Genomic DNA, 16431 nt, shown 5'->3' with positions numbered 1-16431 from the left:
CTAATTTTGAAATTAAAAATTTAAAATATTTAAAATAAAAAAGTGGTTATTTTAATTATAATTCAAAGCATATTTATTAAAATTTTATAATTAAAAATTATTTATATATTTGTTTGCATTTATGTTAGAAATGGCCCGAGGAGATTTACATCCGGTGTTCATTCAGTTAAATCTCACGTCAACAAAGATGGCGGAAATGTGATGAATGTAGGAAGTGAGAGGCTCGTTTAACGAGCGCCATATGATAAAGAAATGACATCATGCGGGAGATTTGGTCGTTTTCGTCTCGTAATCTTTTTACTGGCATCGGTCATTGCTCTTTATTTTTATCAACATAAAGGTAAACCTTTGCCTTTTAAATGCCAAAAGTAATTATGAACTTCTTGTCACCTTATTTTGGCAAGGAAAAGTATTTATATTAACATACATTACATTCTATGCCCAATCTATATTATATTTATACAACTTACCTTGACTTTTCTGCTGTAAATAATTAAATATTTATTTTAAACTGAAATTAAAATATTCTAAGTAGCCTATATCTTTAGTTGTGTTAATGTGTTTCAGATCTGCAATGTATTGTATGGAGAAAATAAACTGTATTCACTTCCACTGAAAGCGAATACAGTTTATTTTTTTCATACAATGCTTTATACAATGTTGTATTGAAAACGATTATTCTTTTCATAAAATAAGAAAGGATTAATCAATTGTAAAAATAACAGTTCTTAATACAGTATGGTATTTATGTCACTTTCGTTGAATACAATTTGTTTTCTCTGTACAATATATTGTTGATCTCAAATACATTTACACCATTCGAGATATACTTATAATATTCTTATAGCGGTTTAAAATGCATATTTAATTATTTACTATAGGAAAGTCAAGATAAGGTGTATAAATATGATTTAGATTGAATATAGGATTTAATGTGTGTTTATGTAATATTAAACCTTTTTTTCAAATATTTAAAAAAATATATTTTGCATACAGATATGAAAATTCAATAATCTTAATGTATTTAATATTGATCTGAATTTTTTTTGCTTCCCAAAATAAGTTTTTTGCTTTATTTATAATAATTTGTAATGAATGTATATCTCAAAGGCATTATAACTAGAACAAAAATATTTTATCTAAATATTTTTTATTCCATTGTCATAGTCTGTTTTTGCAAAAAAGGCATTACGTTGCAAAAATTTATTCTATTACAGTAATGAAAGTTATAAATAAATAAATAAAAAAATACAAATCATCATGATTTTCTTTGTAGTTAGAATCATTTTTATTTGAAAGGAAAATGAAATGAAAATACTGTAAAATGAAATTTAAAATAATAAAGTTGGAATTATTTGTTTTGACATTGTCACAATGCCAGGCTACAAATTGTATTTCAATTTAAAAATTAATCAGAGCTTCTGGCCCCTAAGCTTTTCATCTCTTGATTTTCATCTATCACTCCATTCTTGAGATTAACAAAGGATGGTCTGACAGACAGATGGCTTTAGGGATGTGTAATTTGAAAATTGCAACTCAAAAATAAATTGTTGTATTCATTATATTAAGTCATAAACTTTATTTCTTAAATTAAAACCTTTTTAATGATTGGAAAGGTGATATTAGCAAGTTAGAATGCTAAAACATTGGAAGATGTGTATTATGGACATAACACTTGTAAAAAAAAAGGTTTTCGTGGATTGTTATTATTTCAATGCAGTGTTAAGTTGTTGGAAGTCGTTTGTTGGAAGATATGAATACCCTTTTGAGTAAAAAACAAAAATTAGTCTTTAAAACAGAGAAGGATGCATAAATATTTTCTGATGAATCTAAACATGTATGGCACCATAATTTAAAATTTACAGAATATGTACTGAATATGAATAAATAAAATCTTATAAAATTTAATGTTAATCTAGTGTATTAAATTTTATTAGATTAAATTAAAAATAATAATGCTTTTTAATAAAATAAATTTTTTTGAAATAATAAAATTTATTATTTTATTCTATAATAAAAAAAATTTATTAACTACTTTAAATGATATTTCTATAAAACAATATAGTTTTACAGTTTTAGAAACCAGAAAATTATGAAAATTCTTGGAGACGTAAAATAACTTATAAGATCAAAATATGAAATTTGATAATTATTCTTTAGGAAATTATTATATATTGGCTTAAAACATTATTTAAACATGTTTAAAAAATATATTGCTATTTTAAATCTAGATTTACTTATTGCGCTTATTCATTTGTATAAAATATTTTCTTATTAACATTTATAGATCACAATAACATTTAAGATTTTTTAATCTTAAATTTTATTATAAGTAATTTTTATTGTATGATACAAAAAAAAGAAAAAAATTACAAATATATAATTGAAAAATATTAATAGAACTAAAATAAATAACTGTTTATTTAAATCTAGAGCCATCTTTAATAAAATCAAGAATTACTAATTTTTAATTCAGAAACAATAACAACTTTTAGAATTACATAGTATTTTATTATAAATTTATTACATAAATATTTATTAAGAACATAAATTAGTATGCCAAATAAAAATATATTTGTTAAAGCTAAATGATTGCTGAATTACCGGGTTATAAAGTGACTATGTAATTAATTAAATGCTAAAGATAAAACTTTTCTAGAGGTAGGCAATTATATAGCCATATTATAGATTAATAATTTGGCAATTGTTTGGCTTTAACTATAAATGAAGTTTGTGGGTTGATGTTTATGTATTACCTTAATTTATTAGATGTATTTTTTTTTTTTAAATATTTGAAATCGGATATAACAATATTATTAACTAAGACAGAAGATAACCCTCAAAACTAAGTTGAATTTGTTCATCAGTGGTCTGAAGGGCCAATTATGCTTGTTCCAGTTATTTTTCAAAATGAAAATATAACAAGTAACTCTAACATGAGAACTTGTCATTGAACTGAACTTCTACAGAAAACCTGGAAATAACAATGTTAATTTTTTTTTTATTGACAATGCTGATGTTAATATTTACTTATTTTTTTATATTTGGGTAAGAAAGACATTATTAGATGGATGATGGATTTTTTCATATGCAAAGAAAAATAAATTCAAATGGTTTTCACATTAAGTTTAATTTTTGTTTATTGATGACTTAATTATATGAACTGTTGGTACAACTTACTTCTGATTTTCTTTCTATTTCTTTCTTTTAGAAATTGGATTTATTTTATTTTGTATTTTTTAAATTATACTATATTGATTTTAAAAAAAATTGAAGTCATAAAAGTTACTGAAAATTTAATTACAAAAAATATAAACTTCAGTAATTCAAAAAAATTTATTGACTGTTTTTATAGAAAAAATAATTATGATAAAAATGTTAATATACATATTCTTGAAAAATAAACTTATGAATGTGATAGTATGATGATTTACTATGCAAAAATGTTTATACTTATAAACAAAAATCATGTCATAAAAACTCATATTACATTTGAAATAATATTAAGCAGAGACTATAAATTATTTAGTGAGACAGACTAATTATTTAGTGAGAATTGTAATTAGACATAATTATTAGTAAATAAGATAATTATTTCATTGTTAATAATTACAATTAAATTTACATAAATATTTTTCTTAAAGTTCTCAACAGAGAATATATCAACTATATAATATTTTTTAATAATTTAAAATAATTACAATAATTGATTATAAATAAAAGTAAAATCTTCATTTCTAGAGGGTAATATAAATCACTTTAATTATAAAATATTAACAATTTCTATTAGTTATTATTAATTATTTGTTCATGGCCAATAACAGCTTAATAATACTATCATAATACTGCTTAACTGTTTGAGAACATGATAAATATAGCTCTTTTGGGACAAAAAAAGTTGTATTCTGTAAACTGTATTCATTAGGCAAAATTTAACTCTACAAGAATTGCTGGTCATTCTTTTAGAGATTAAAAAAAATCAAAAGATTCCATGAATAACTTTTTGCTAGAATTTTTTTATTTGTTGAAACTTGGTCTTTATAATATTGAATTACTCACAAAAATTAATAATATAATTTAAACAGATAAAAAGTTAAAGATGAAAAATTAATAGTATCTAAACATCATTTGAAATATTGTTTCAAAGTACTGTATATGCTTAGAGCATGTACAGTACAATACTTTAAAACAATATTTCAAACTCCCCAGTACAGAGTCATTGCAAAAGTTTGGAAACACTTATTCAAATAAGTAAAAAAATAAAATTTTAATAATTTTGTTGTCAATTGAAACAAATGTTAATTGTTAAAGAAAACTGAATAAGAAACATCTCAGAATAAGAAAAAAAGTCAGTATTTTGAACAAATCCCCATAAATTGCTGAATTCTGTTTTGGATGGAATGTGTCAGTTTGTGGCCATATTTGGGCATAATTTTAGCAACTCAAGTCTATTATTTTCTCTCTTAACTCTTCATATGAAGTTAGATTTTTTTTCAGCCACTTTTTTCTTTAACAGAGGTCAGGCATTTGCAATAATATTTAGATTCAGAGAATTTCCAGGCCATGGTCTCAATATTTTGTATTCTTGTTTGGTTTACTAGGTTGTTGTTGGTTTGCCTTATGGCAAGGGTTGAGAAAATAATACAGACTTGAGTCGCTAAAATTATGCCCAAATATAGCCACAAACTGGCACATTCCATCCAAAACAGAATTCAGCAATTCTTAAAAATAAGGGGATTCATTCGAAATACCGACTTTTTTTATTCTGAGATGTTTTTTACTCAGTTTTGTTTAACAATTAACATCATGCTGAAAATAAATGGTTCCGTATACCTGCATTAGTTTGGGAGCTTCTCTTTTAGTATTAAAAGATGTTTTATTCCATTTATTGTCTCATTTTGAAGCATCATCCATAATCCACCATGATTAAAATTTCAATGCTAAAAAAAAGGTTAAAAAAGTAATGCTTTGGGATACCCAAAGCATTACTTTTTTAACCTTCTTAACAGTTGACAATGTAATTTGGATCATATTACTTATTTGGTGGTCTTCTGATGTGTTGACATGAGAAATAAAATTGGGTCATTGTTGTTTCATCACTGAATACCATTTTTCCTAATCTTTTGCAATCCAGTCTTTTTACACATTACAAAAAGCCAACCTATCACAAATATTTTTGGCTTATAGAGAATGTTTCCTTGCTGGTTGTTGCAGTTTTAAGCCAGAATCAAATAGTCAGCATCTTATCATTCATGTACTGATACCATGTCATCTTTTGGGAAGTTTAATTTTCACTGATAAACTCAAGGCTTTATATGGCATCTTGACAATCCTCAGCATATTCTGTCTTCTCTTAAAGATGTGATCTATAGTCTTCCTGATTTGCAGTGAGATGCAAAATTGTCAAGTTTATCATTTTCTTTTACAGTTTTGTAAGCAGCAGATAAGGAAATTTTAAGTTTTTTAGCAATTTTTCTGTAGGTTATGTAACTTACAGAGAATAGCAGCTTGGACTTGCTTCACTACTTAATTCTGGATTTAGCAGCTGGACATTGTATTTGAAAATGTTTGAGTTATTCAGTTTGACATTGTATTTGAAAATTCCCATTTTCAAATACAATGTCAAATTGAATGATTTCACAAGAAACATACCACTGTTCCAGTTTAAATATTGCTTCGCATGTTACTTCATGCTCATGACATATTTCAACCAATAACATCTGTGGGTGATATGTATGTGGATGTCTAAAGATGGCTGGGCTGGGCGTTAAGAAGTGTATATGGAACACAGTTTAAGAAAGAATACGAGGAACTTCTTATGGTATATAATGACGTATATTTTAATACGATACACAAAAGGAACATTACAAACAAAGAACACTAAACAAATTATCTTAATACTAATTGTTGAACAAATATTATCGTCTTTGAGCTGACACGTTGTTCGCGTTACATCGTGATTCTAACGGTTCGTCTTTTTTCCCACCTGCCCCGAATTCCTGCGCACGACAACGTACTTGCCCAAATCACGACAACATGGGGGACGGGCACTACATGTATGTATATTACAATAATAGCAATAACTAATTCATTCCATGTTTCCAAAATTTCAGTCATGTCTATATATTATGCTGTATACAGTTTTCTAAAGAGATCACTGCCAGTGTGCATATATGGAACTTATTGTATTATTTTTTCTGAGCAACTGCCATTACGCATACCAGCATGTTCTGGCTAAAAATATCCCTGGTTGTACACATATATACATAGTATATGTATTGTATAATGTTTTCAAGGTAAAATAAATAAATAAATTTATCATTTATGGAAAATAAGTAATGGCATTTTTAATTATTTACAAATTTAATGTTAATGTTAAGTTATTCTCGTAAATTGCGGTTAACTATTATTTTTATAGAAATGTCTCATCTATCTAGAAGGATGTAGAAAAAACTTTGGAACAGAATATCTTGTGAAAGGTCTCTAGACTTAGGTTTCTTGAGATTTTTGATAAGGATAGTCTACAAGTCATCCAAGATATTTTAGATTTTTGGTTGAAATCATATCTAATATTTTATGATATCTATTTATAAAATATATATATATATATATATTCAAATACTAGGAAAGATTTATTAATTACATAAATTAATTTATCAATTGCAATACATGGAAAAATTATCAACTAGAGAACTAATTCAAAAATTATCATTTTGAATGAATTTGTAAAATTCAGCTATCTTGATTTAAATAGAGATAGCATGTATAGATATTGATATATTTAAATTAGTTTACTATCATTTAAATATATGAAAATCACCAGCTACTAGATTAGATTAATCTCTAATATTTTGGCTAAACTCCAACATTGACAGTTAAAATCCATCATTGAATAGTTTTCCTTTTATTTTTGATTGGTAATTTATGTCATGTTTGTTGAAATAACAAATATAATTGTCTTATTAGCAAAATGTTTAAAATATTATTAAGATAAAAGAAATTACTTTTCATCTTTATGATATGTTATCTTATACAGTATTTACTTTCAGCATTTTCATTAAAAACAATAATGCTTAATCATATGAGCAAGCATTTTTAGATTTTTCTTCCATTTTCAGAGAATTGAATAAAAAATGCACTCAAAATAAATGAATTAATTTTCCTCATTTAAGCATTGTCTTTGATTATTCCTTCATGTATTTCAAATGCAAATGTTTTCAAGTATTTAAACATTTATTTTATGACTTAAATCAGTTCAATGTTTTAATTTGTTGATTTTGTCTTGAACCCATTTTCTAATAATTTAATTCTCTTGTAAATTAATTCATTCTTGTATCTTTACTATTAATAATTAATTTTATTTGTTATGGTAATGAAATAATGTGAAAAAGATTAAATCAGTGCCAATGTTTTTGTGTGTATCTGGTCTTAATAAAGTTTATCATTTTATTAATTAAATGGTAAACCAAAATTATATTTTAATGAGATGATAGTATTTGTTACAGAATATATTTTGAAGAAGTCTACTACAAATTTTGGTGGTAATTTTTCAGCATAATCAGATCATTTTGATGTTGCATTTTGGCTCTCATATCAGTGTAAATATTGTATGATAGTTTGTATTTGAATGGTCAAAGTTACAGTCAAAGTTTGTAGTACTCTTCATAATCAAATCATTTCAAACTGTACATTTTTATTTGTATCTAAGAAAGAATATATTACTTACTAAATATAAGTGTTATTGATACTTATTTATATGTTATTTATGTAGTATTATTGTATAATCAAAGGATAATTGTACTATATAGGCCTCAGATTCACTTGCTTCACTTTCCTACTAAAAAGTAGGAAATATCCTAGTTTTCTAATTATTTTCCTGGCTGTTATATATAACATAGGAAAAGTATGGCAATCAGTCAAAAAAAATGATCCCCCAAGATTTTTACATTTTTGGACTCGGGACACCTTGAAACATCAAAAAATACAAAAAAATATGTTTTTTTTTTGTATATATGGATGTGGGGAAAAACAATTTTGTTCACCTTGTTTGAAGCTTAATAACTCCTGTGCTTTCTGTTGAAAATTTCTGCAATTTTGCAGGGAGGTTTGTTTATGAGGGGATTGATTCTATTAAATTTTGGTGATTAAAGGTCGAGGGGTGAGGAGATAAATGGGGTTGTGTGTTATCTCCAGTAGAGTTGGACTTAATTAATGACAATTTTGTTTTTAGCATTTAAAATGTTTTTAAAAAGCCATCCCTAGCCTCAAAATTAAGCTTTTTGCCATTTTATGATCGTTAAAAATATTTAAAATTAAATTATAATTATTAAATTTAATACGAGATGGTGCCTAACGCCTTCCTCTAGGGTCAAATTTATTAGTAATGCATAATTTTTATCATCAAATTACCATATTTACTCGCATATAAGATGAGGTTTTTATTCATTTTTTAACTGTTTCAGAAACCTAAGTCGTCATATATGCATGAGCGAAAGATTCTTTGTGTTTTTGCAATAATTTTTCTGAACAGTGTATTTGCATTTTTTACCAGATGTTTACCCACTTGTGTTTAAAAACAAAAGTGTTTTATCTGGATCATTTGAATCGTTCTTGTGTATTGATTGTCAGGAGTAAAGATGAATAGCAATAGGTAAAGCAAAGCTTTTGAATTGAATTTCAGATTGAAATTCCACAATCACACAAGAGCCGAATATAAGTTTCAATACATTCCCATGTAAAAACAGATGATTATTCAGAAATCAGAATTTGGAGAAACTCATAAGTATAATCGACAGAGAGTGGATTCGTCTGTTAAGAATTGGCAAAAAAGGTTCCTGATTGTCCAGCTTTACATGAACAAATTATGTTGTCAATTTTACAAGATTTTTCCTTAAAGTTTAAAATGCCAGTAATTTTTGTGGGACAATGTGTGCATTTATGTGCATTTGATATTTCATTTGTGATTAAATGAAATAAAATTAGAATTACAGTAGAGCGTCGTTTATCCAAATCAATTGGGGACTGGGATTGTTCGGATAACTTATTTTTCGGATAACCAATTATGTACAAAAAAATATATTAATTTATCCCGTGTTGAAATTTTTCTCTGTTGCGTGTCGCTTTGCGTTGAATTTTCGTCGATGTTAAGCCTAACGAAGACTATTGTATCGTTAAAAATTATTTTTTTATTTTGTACAAACAAAATAAATATANAACACTGCAAACTGGAATCATTCAATTTTCCTGTAAATTTCGAGTTAATTATTTCAGTTGTTAGTAAAATATAATGCAATTTCTGTTAATAAAATTTTATGATACAAAACTAAAAACATTCAATTTACTTATTATATAAAAGATTTAGGAGTAGCATCAGTTCCATCTTCAAATAAAGCCCTTACATCAATTTTCATTCAATGTGATTTTATATATGAAGATAGAGCCAACTGATATAAAATGCATTTATACAGTAATTAAACCAAACTTTTTAAAAAATTATCTGTTGTTTTTTTTTTCATTTATCATATATAAAGTTAGTGAAAATGAGTTTTCTGAGCCAGAAAAATTTGAGATAAGTGAAACAACGGCTATTGCATTTTAAATAATGTACTGTAAAAATCTATTACAAAACTTTTTTATATCTTCCTCTGAAATCTTTTTCAAATTCTGAATTCTGAACCATAATGATGAAGGCAGGTGTTCCATTTTTTACCCAATATCTGAAAGAAAAGAAAAATATTGTTTTGTATATGTAGAATAATAAGAAAACTTACTGAAAAAAAAAAACAAGCTCCTGAAAATCACATCTTACCTATCATCTCTAAGAATCTCTTGTAAAGTAGAATTTTTATTAACAGACACTAAACAATCTTCCTCACTATATTCAAAGTATATCTGTACATAAAAGCAATTTTAAATCAATAAATATTTTCATAACAAATTAATAAAATAATAAAATTAGTACCTGTAGTTTTTCTGGAATATAAGAATTTGTTTTATCCCATTCAGGCCGATTTTCTGGTGACCCAAACATGACTTTCAGATGATCAAAAAATCTGATTATTAATAAATTATGTAATGAATTTGGTTATAATATCAGCATAAGCAACATAAGTTCTACTCTCTTGGATCATTTAATTGTTGATGATGAACACAAACTCATATATTGCTATGTACCAAAGGTAACTTTTATTTTTAAATTGCTGATATTTATTTATTTTCTTTTGAGTGAGTATTAAAATACAAGATAGGAATTAAAGTATTCAGAAGAAAAGTGGAAAATGCTACAATGTTTTTTTGTAGTTTGATTTTTCAGGAGTTAAAAATAATTCATCAAAAGAATCACTATTAATTAATGTGTTGATTTTATATTTGTAAATACATTCTGATGATTTATTTTGCAGTTTTTTAGAATATTGAATTGAGGTTATTTAAAACATTTTTAAACTTTCTTTTAGATATTGTTCAGTCATGTATTAGAATATTTGATCTTTTTCATTTCAAAAATGCATTTATAGAATATTTATTGAGAAGAGATTGAATGCATTAGCACAAGGAATAAAAATGAAAACACGGAGCATAGTCAATATTGAAAGGATTATTTTTAAATAAACTCTAGATAATACATTTCAATTCTGAACAAGCATACAGAACGTGGAACAAATAAGTATCTCTTCATCTTCATTATTAGTATAATTCGGATTGGTTTTTTCTTCGTCGTTTGGTTATTTTTATGTATAACTACTGATATCAGATGATAGAATTCTACTGAATTTTAGATTTGCATAACTACCATAGATGGTCTGCATAGGAAATAATTTACATTCTTTTTTGAAAGATATTCTATTTAATAAATCACATTAATATAAAACATAAGATAATGAAAAACAAACAAATGGATGTTCATTTGTTTTACAATTTACTTTTCTACAATGTTCTGTATACCATTCATTAAGTCAGAATCCAAACCTAGATACATTGATAAGAAAATATGATGGATTTTGTCTTGATTGTTATCATATTTTCCTGAAATCATGTATGATTGTCATAGTTATAGGTTGACCATATGTACTATTTTGAACAGAACAGTGTCATTTTTTTCCTGTCTTGACTGTCCTGTTGTTTTAGTAAAATTTTCATTTTTGTCCTGTTTTTTGAAAACCAAAAACTTAGCTTTCTAGTTTGTATTAAACGCATTTGTATATTGTATTCTAAACTTGAGATTTGCTAGAAAATATTTATTTTGCAGTAATAAAGGGTCATAAATTAGAATGATTAATGTTGAAGAAGATCCCTGGATGGTAAGAAATACAGAATCATTTCAACAAAACTAAGGAACATGTTATATAAATAGAAACAGATGAAATTCAGTTATTTGATCAGTGAGCATTAATAAAAAGAATAATAATCAAACATGGAGAACATTTAATTATATATTATTGATATGTAATTAAATGTACAAGAAAGATTTTAAATTTCTAAATTGTAATAATTTGATAGAATTTGGTTATTTGTTTTCTTGAACTATTGGCTATATCTTCTGTAGAAGGAATATTTTCACTCAAATTCTTTGTGATCAAAAGAGAAGTTGTCATTAAATATTTAAGTCACAAAAGCAATACTAATTATGAAACATAATTAAGGGTATGATGCAGTAAGTTTTGTGATAAAATTGAAGAGACAAGAACTTATTAAACAAAATAAGTTCTTATGAAAAATATTGGCCTTGGAAAACCTTCTATGCCTAACTATAGAATTTGATATCATATTGTAATAAAAGTAGCATTTGTTTGTTATTAGATTTTCAAAAATAAAATCTTTAGAGAGATTTATATATTATATTTTACTCCATCATCAGTAATAGTGCACTAACAAATTGTTAATAATGCTCATCTCTATTTCTTGACAGAATTTTAATTAAAAAAAGGGGCTTCTGTTTATCAGCTGCGGTTCTCATCTTGTTTTGGCATCAAGAAATTATGGTCAGCCTATATTGTTACTACTTGGTGTTATTACTCTACTCTCATAATTATTCTAATTCACAACAGACTTTTAAATTATGATAGTAAGTTTGTATTTACATAATGTTTCTAAGATTATCAGCACAAAAACCTTTCTCACTAATTTCTAGCCTTATTAACTGGAGTACAAACGTTTTCGGCCTTCTTAATAGGCCTTCCTCGGGTACACTGTGGAGCGTCGGTTAGAAGAAGTTTAAATGCTGCCAATGTTTACCCAGGTATCGTCTTACCAGTGACGTCATCGTCGATGATAGGTATACGATACTGAGGGCGAAAAATACATGCTTTTGGTAAAGAAGGGAGGTGTGCAGATAGGATACTTGCTAAAGTTGGGGAAAAAGATTTTTAGAGTAAGCGCGCTACGTACAGGAGATGCACAATCACAACAGGGGGTTAGTGGGGAGTGACGTCATAGTTGAGGCAGTATATATTCAACGCTACAGTAAGAAGAGGCGTGCGAACAACCGTGGATGGGAAGGGGGTTACGATTAGAAGGGGATGAGAAGGGGGTTACGATTAGAAGGGGATGAGAAGGGGGTTACTATTAGAGGGTAGAATTGGAAATAAACGCAACAAGTAAAAAAGTGCTAACGGTTGCACGCGGTGAGGGTGGGATGGTCTATTAATTTCAAGAGGTTGTCGAAGAATGATTTCCAAGCGGAGGAGAGCAAGTCCGCATCTCTGCTGTTGATACAACCGTCTTTGAGGGATTGCTTAAATGCTTAAATGCTTAAATTGCTTAAAAACTCTGATAATCATAGAAATAGTTCTAGCTACATATGCATAGTAGCATAATGTTTCTACCAATTATCACTAGGAATAGGAATATTACATGTTTTATCATTTTAGGGTATTTTATAAAAGCTCTTAAAAGCAATTTATGATTTTACTTGTGAAACTATCCTTAGTTTCATCTGTTTGCAAAACATGTATTTTTGTTTTGATAAGAGTTATTGAATGGAGAAAACTCTGCTAAATCCTTTAACAAACTTTTCCATTCAAAGTTTAGCTGCTCAACCCTGTAGACTAGATAAAAATTGGACAAAAGTTATAGGGGCCTAAATTGGGATTGAGAAAGAAATTTACACCTGAATACTTAAAGAAATCAAGAACATTTGTTTATTAAAAGTAATCTTTGGTCTTTAAACATACCTTCCTGAGGACATGTTATATAAATAGAAACAGATGAAATTCAGTTATGCTGGATTTTTTATCTTTAATTCAGGATCAGTTCCATTTTTCTAAATAAAAATTTCCTGAATCAGACTTCAGTCTTCTCTAGAATTTTTCATGAATGTTCTACTCTGGATATGTCAGACCCTGTCTTGTCTGGCTTCTGTCATTGTGGGTCTGGCTGAATGCATAATTTTCTTTCAATATGAAGTCAGTTGAAATATGAAGTTTCTTTAATATGAAGTCAGTTGAAATATGAAGTTTCTTTAATATGAAGTCAGTTGAAATTTCAATGATTTTTTTCTATTTTGAATGAAAGTTAATTAATCAGATGATGATGATGTAAAGATGAAAATGATTATTGCATTTTAAGCCATAAGTAACTAAAGATCATTCAGTAATTTAATGTGTTAAAAATAAATTATTTATTTATTTTTTTGTTGTACTTTAAGCTAGTTTACCTAAGAAATAAAATAAAAGTATTGTAAACATACATATTTGAATGATATGAATGAATGATGAAGTATTTAAGAACTTTTAAATAAGTGTGATTTTACAGAAAAATAAACTTGTTTTGAACTTTTGCATTGTTGATTTTTTGATGATTGATGTATTTTATAGTTTTCTTAAAAATTAATTTTACATTTGCAAACTTCAAACATATTTATAAAGGTTGTTTAAAGCTTGTAAAAGTGTATTATATGTTATTTATATAGGTTGCCTGTACAAACTGGAAGAGAATTCTTTTAGCTTTACAAAATGGTAATAAGAAAAATCTCCTAACCATAAGTGGAAATGAAACACATTCTTATGAATTTCTTACTCTACAAATGTTTTCCAAAGAAGAAATCTTAAAAAGACTAAATGAATACTTAAAATTTGTTTTTGTAAGGCATCCTTATGAACGCCTACTGTCAGCCTACAGAAATAAATTTGAAAAAATTTACAGCACTTATTTTTGGAACAGATTTGGCCGAAAAATTATTAAACGATACCGACAGAATCCAGAGAAAACATCCTTAGATAAAGGACATGATGTAACTTTCCAAGAGTTTCTAAATTATGTGGGCGATTTAGATCAGACAAACAACAGAATAGCTTTTAATGAACATTGGAGACCAATGTTTGATCTATGCTTCCCTTGCAGCATCAAGTATGATATAATAGGTAAATATCGGACTTTGGAAGATGATGCAGATTACACCCTGTGGCAAGCAGGACTGACGGAAATGGTTTTTCCCCAGAGGGATGCCAGCTATCGTTTCCAGCGATCTTCTGATCTGATGTCCACATATTACCGCAACATATCTCAAGAAACAATAGGAAAATTAAAACAGATATACAAGAATGACTTTGTACTATTTGAATACAATGATTTTATATGATTATTTTATATGTATAAAGTAAATTAAGATACTGTATTATTGTTAATTATTCAATACTTTTTAAAACCAATTTATAGGTGTTTACTGTGATAATTATCACAAGTATTGAAGTAAATGAATGGTAATTGTTTAACTACTGCTAAAAGATACCTCCTTTTCAAGAATATCTTATATATACTATAAATGAAGAATTTCTCTCAGTAAAGATATGTATTGTGGGAGCCATTTAATATAAATTAATAGGATGTCTCAACAGGTTTTTTAATATTTATTTTGCATTGACTTCCAAAGTATCATATTTGCTAGTAAAAAATTGCATTTTTAACAATACTCATTTTATTATTTGTTAAAAAAAATTGGAAATATTACCAAAGAATTTTTATATCTATTCTATAATGTTGTTACTGTTAATGTGTAATAGTGTATTTATAATAATGTAGTTTACAAATAATTTAAGAGAAGACTAAAACTTGGCATATATTAAAATGTCAGAGATCTTTGAATCTCCAAAAATTTATTAACATATTTACGTTAAAATTTTGTTACCACTGGTATCTACAATTTTTAATATGAAGTCAGTTGAAATTTCAATGATTTTTTTCTATTTTGAATGAAAGTTAATTAATCAGATGATGATGATGATTTGTGAATTTTTTTAAATAAGTGTTGAATACTAACAGCACTGAAATGTTTAATGTTTCGGTAAAATTTCAGTAACTTATGTCAATCTTTCTAAGAATATTTTTCAGTTTTGCCAGTTTGTTTTTGGATATTACTTAAATTTAATATATTTATGAATCTCGGTTGTTATATTTTATAACTCTATTCTTAATTAATGTCATACTATAAATTTTTATGGTAACTTAATGAATTTCAGTTTATCTTTGATTGATTGTTAACTTGATAACAATTTCCTGTTTCTTGATAAGTATTAATTGTTAAAAAATTTACAATAAGATTAATTTATATAAATATAAAAATTCTGGGAGATGCACTAGAGAATAGAAAGAATAACTTTTTCAAAATTTAAATTTGCTTAGAAAGTTTTCTTCAGTTTATATTTAGCTTATATTGATACTGATTTTTAATTTAATTTTTTCTTACCTTTTCTTAGACTAATTCTCCAAAAATAATCATGTCCAAATTTTGAAATAATGAAAAATGTTCTATATTAATATTTCAATTATTTATTAAACACCAAAAATCCTGATTCTACTTCATTAATTCTTCATAAAGAGAATATTATTTAATTTGAGACTATAAAATTTTGCTTATAAGTTTGAATTTGCATTTGTTATATCATATAGAAAACTTAATTTTGTGTTACATAAATGTGTTTATTAAAAACATTAAAATTGATTATATCACATAACATAAAATAATATAACATACAATGCAAATTTTTACAAATAGTTTTCATTAGATGTTTTACAAAATTAAAAGATATCTTGAAGCAGTCATCATGCCAACTTAAATATAAACTGTGCTGTAAAGTAAAATAAAGTATATTTATATATAAGTTGGCATGATGACTGCTTCAAGATAGTCATAGCATAGCTATGGCAATTTTATAGTAAATAAATTGTCACATCTATGCTTATACCAGTAAGATGTAAATTCTGTATAAATTTTTGTAAGCAATTTTACGAGAATCTTTCTTTAACATCTTAAGCCCTTCACACGTAAAGATGAAAATGATTATTGCATTTTAAGCCATAAGTAACTAAAGATCATTCAGTAATTTATTGTTTAAAATAAAATGTATTATGTTGTCAAATTGAAATGCAATAATCACTTTATCTAATTAATAAATTTAGTCACAAATTATCATGTATTAGAATACAGTTTTTCCTTTA

At 26.3% G+C, this 16431-nt stretch overlaps 1 protein-coding gene across 1 annotated transcript; it reads left to right on the top strand.

Moving 5' to 3' along the window:
* Window positions 1–10046: 10046 nt before the first annotated feature.
* LOC111625312 (carbohydrate sulfotransferase 11-like) lies at window positions 10047–15948 on the top strand (the record flags this gene model as incomplete). The annotated part of the gene is made up of 2 exons (XM_023368437.1): window positions 10047–10178; window positions 13907–15948. Coding segments are annotated over 2 exons (801 nt in total), but the record flags the coding sequence as incomplete, so codon positions are not given.
* Between the last annotated feature and the right edge of the window lie 483 nt (window positions 15949–16431).

Source organism: Centruroides sculpturatus, unplaced genomic scaffold (genome assembly GCF_000671375.1).
Source record: "Centruroides sculpturatus isolate CEXI.00-Female unplaced genomic scaffold, Cexi_2.0 scaffold303, whole genome shotgun sequence".
Lineage (NCBI taxonomy): Eukaryota > Metazoa > Arthropoda > Arachnida > Scorpiones > Buthidae > Centruroides > Centruroides sculpturatus.
This window is presented reverse-complemented; position numbering and strand designations above follow the sequence as displayed.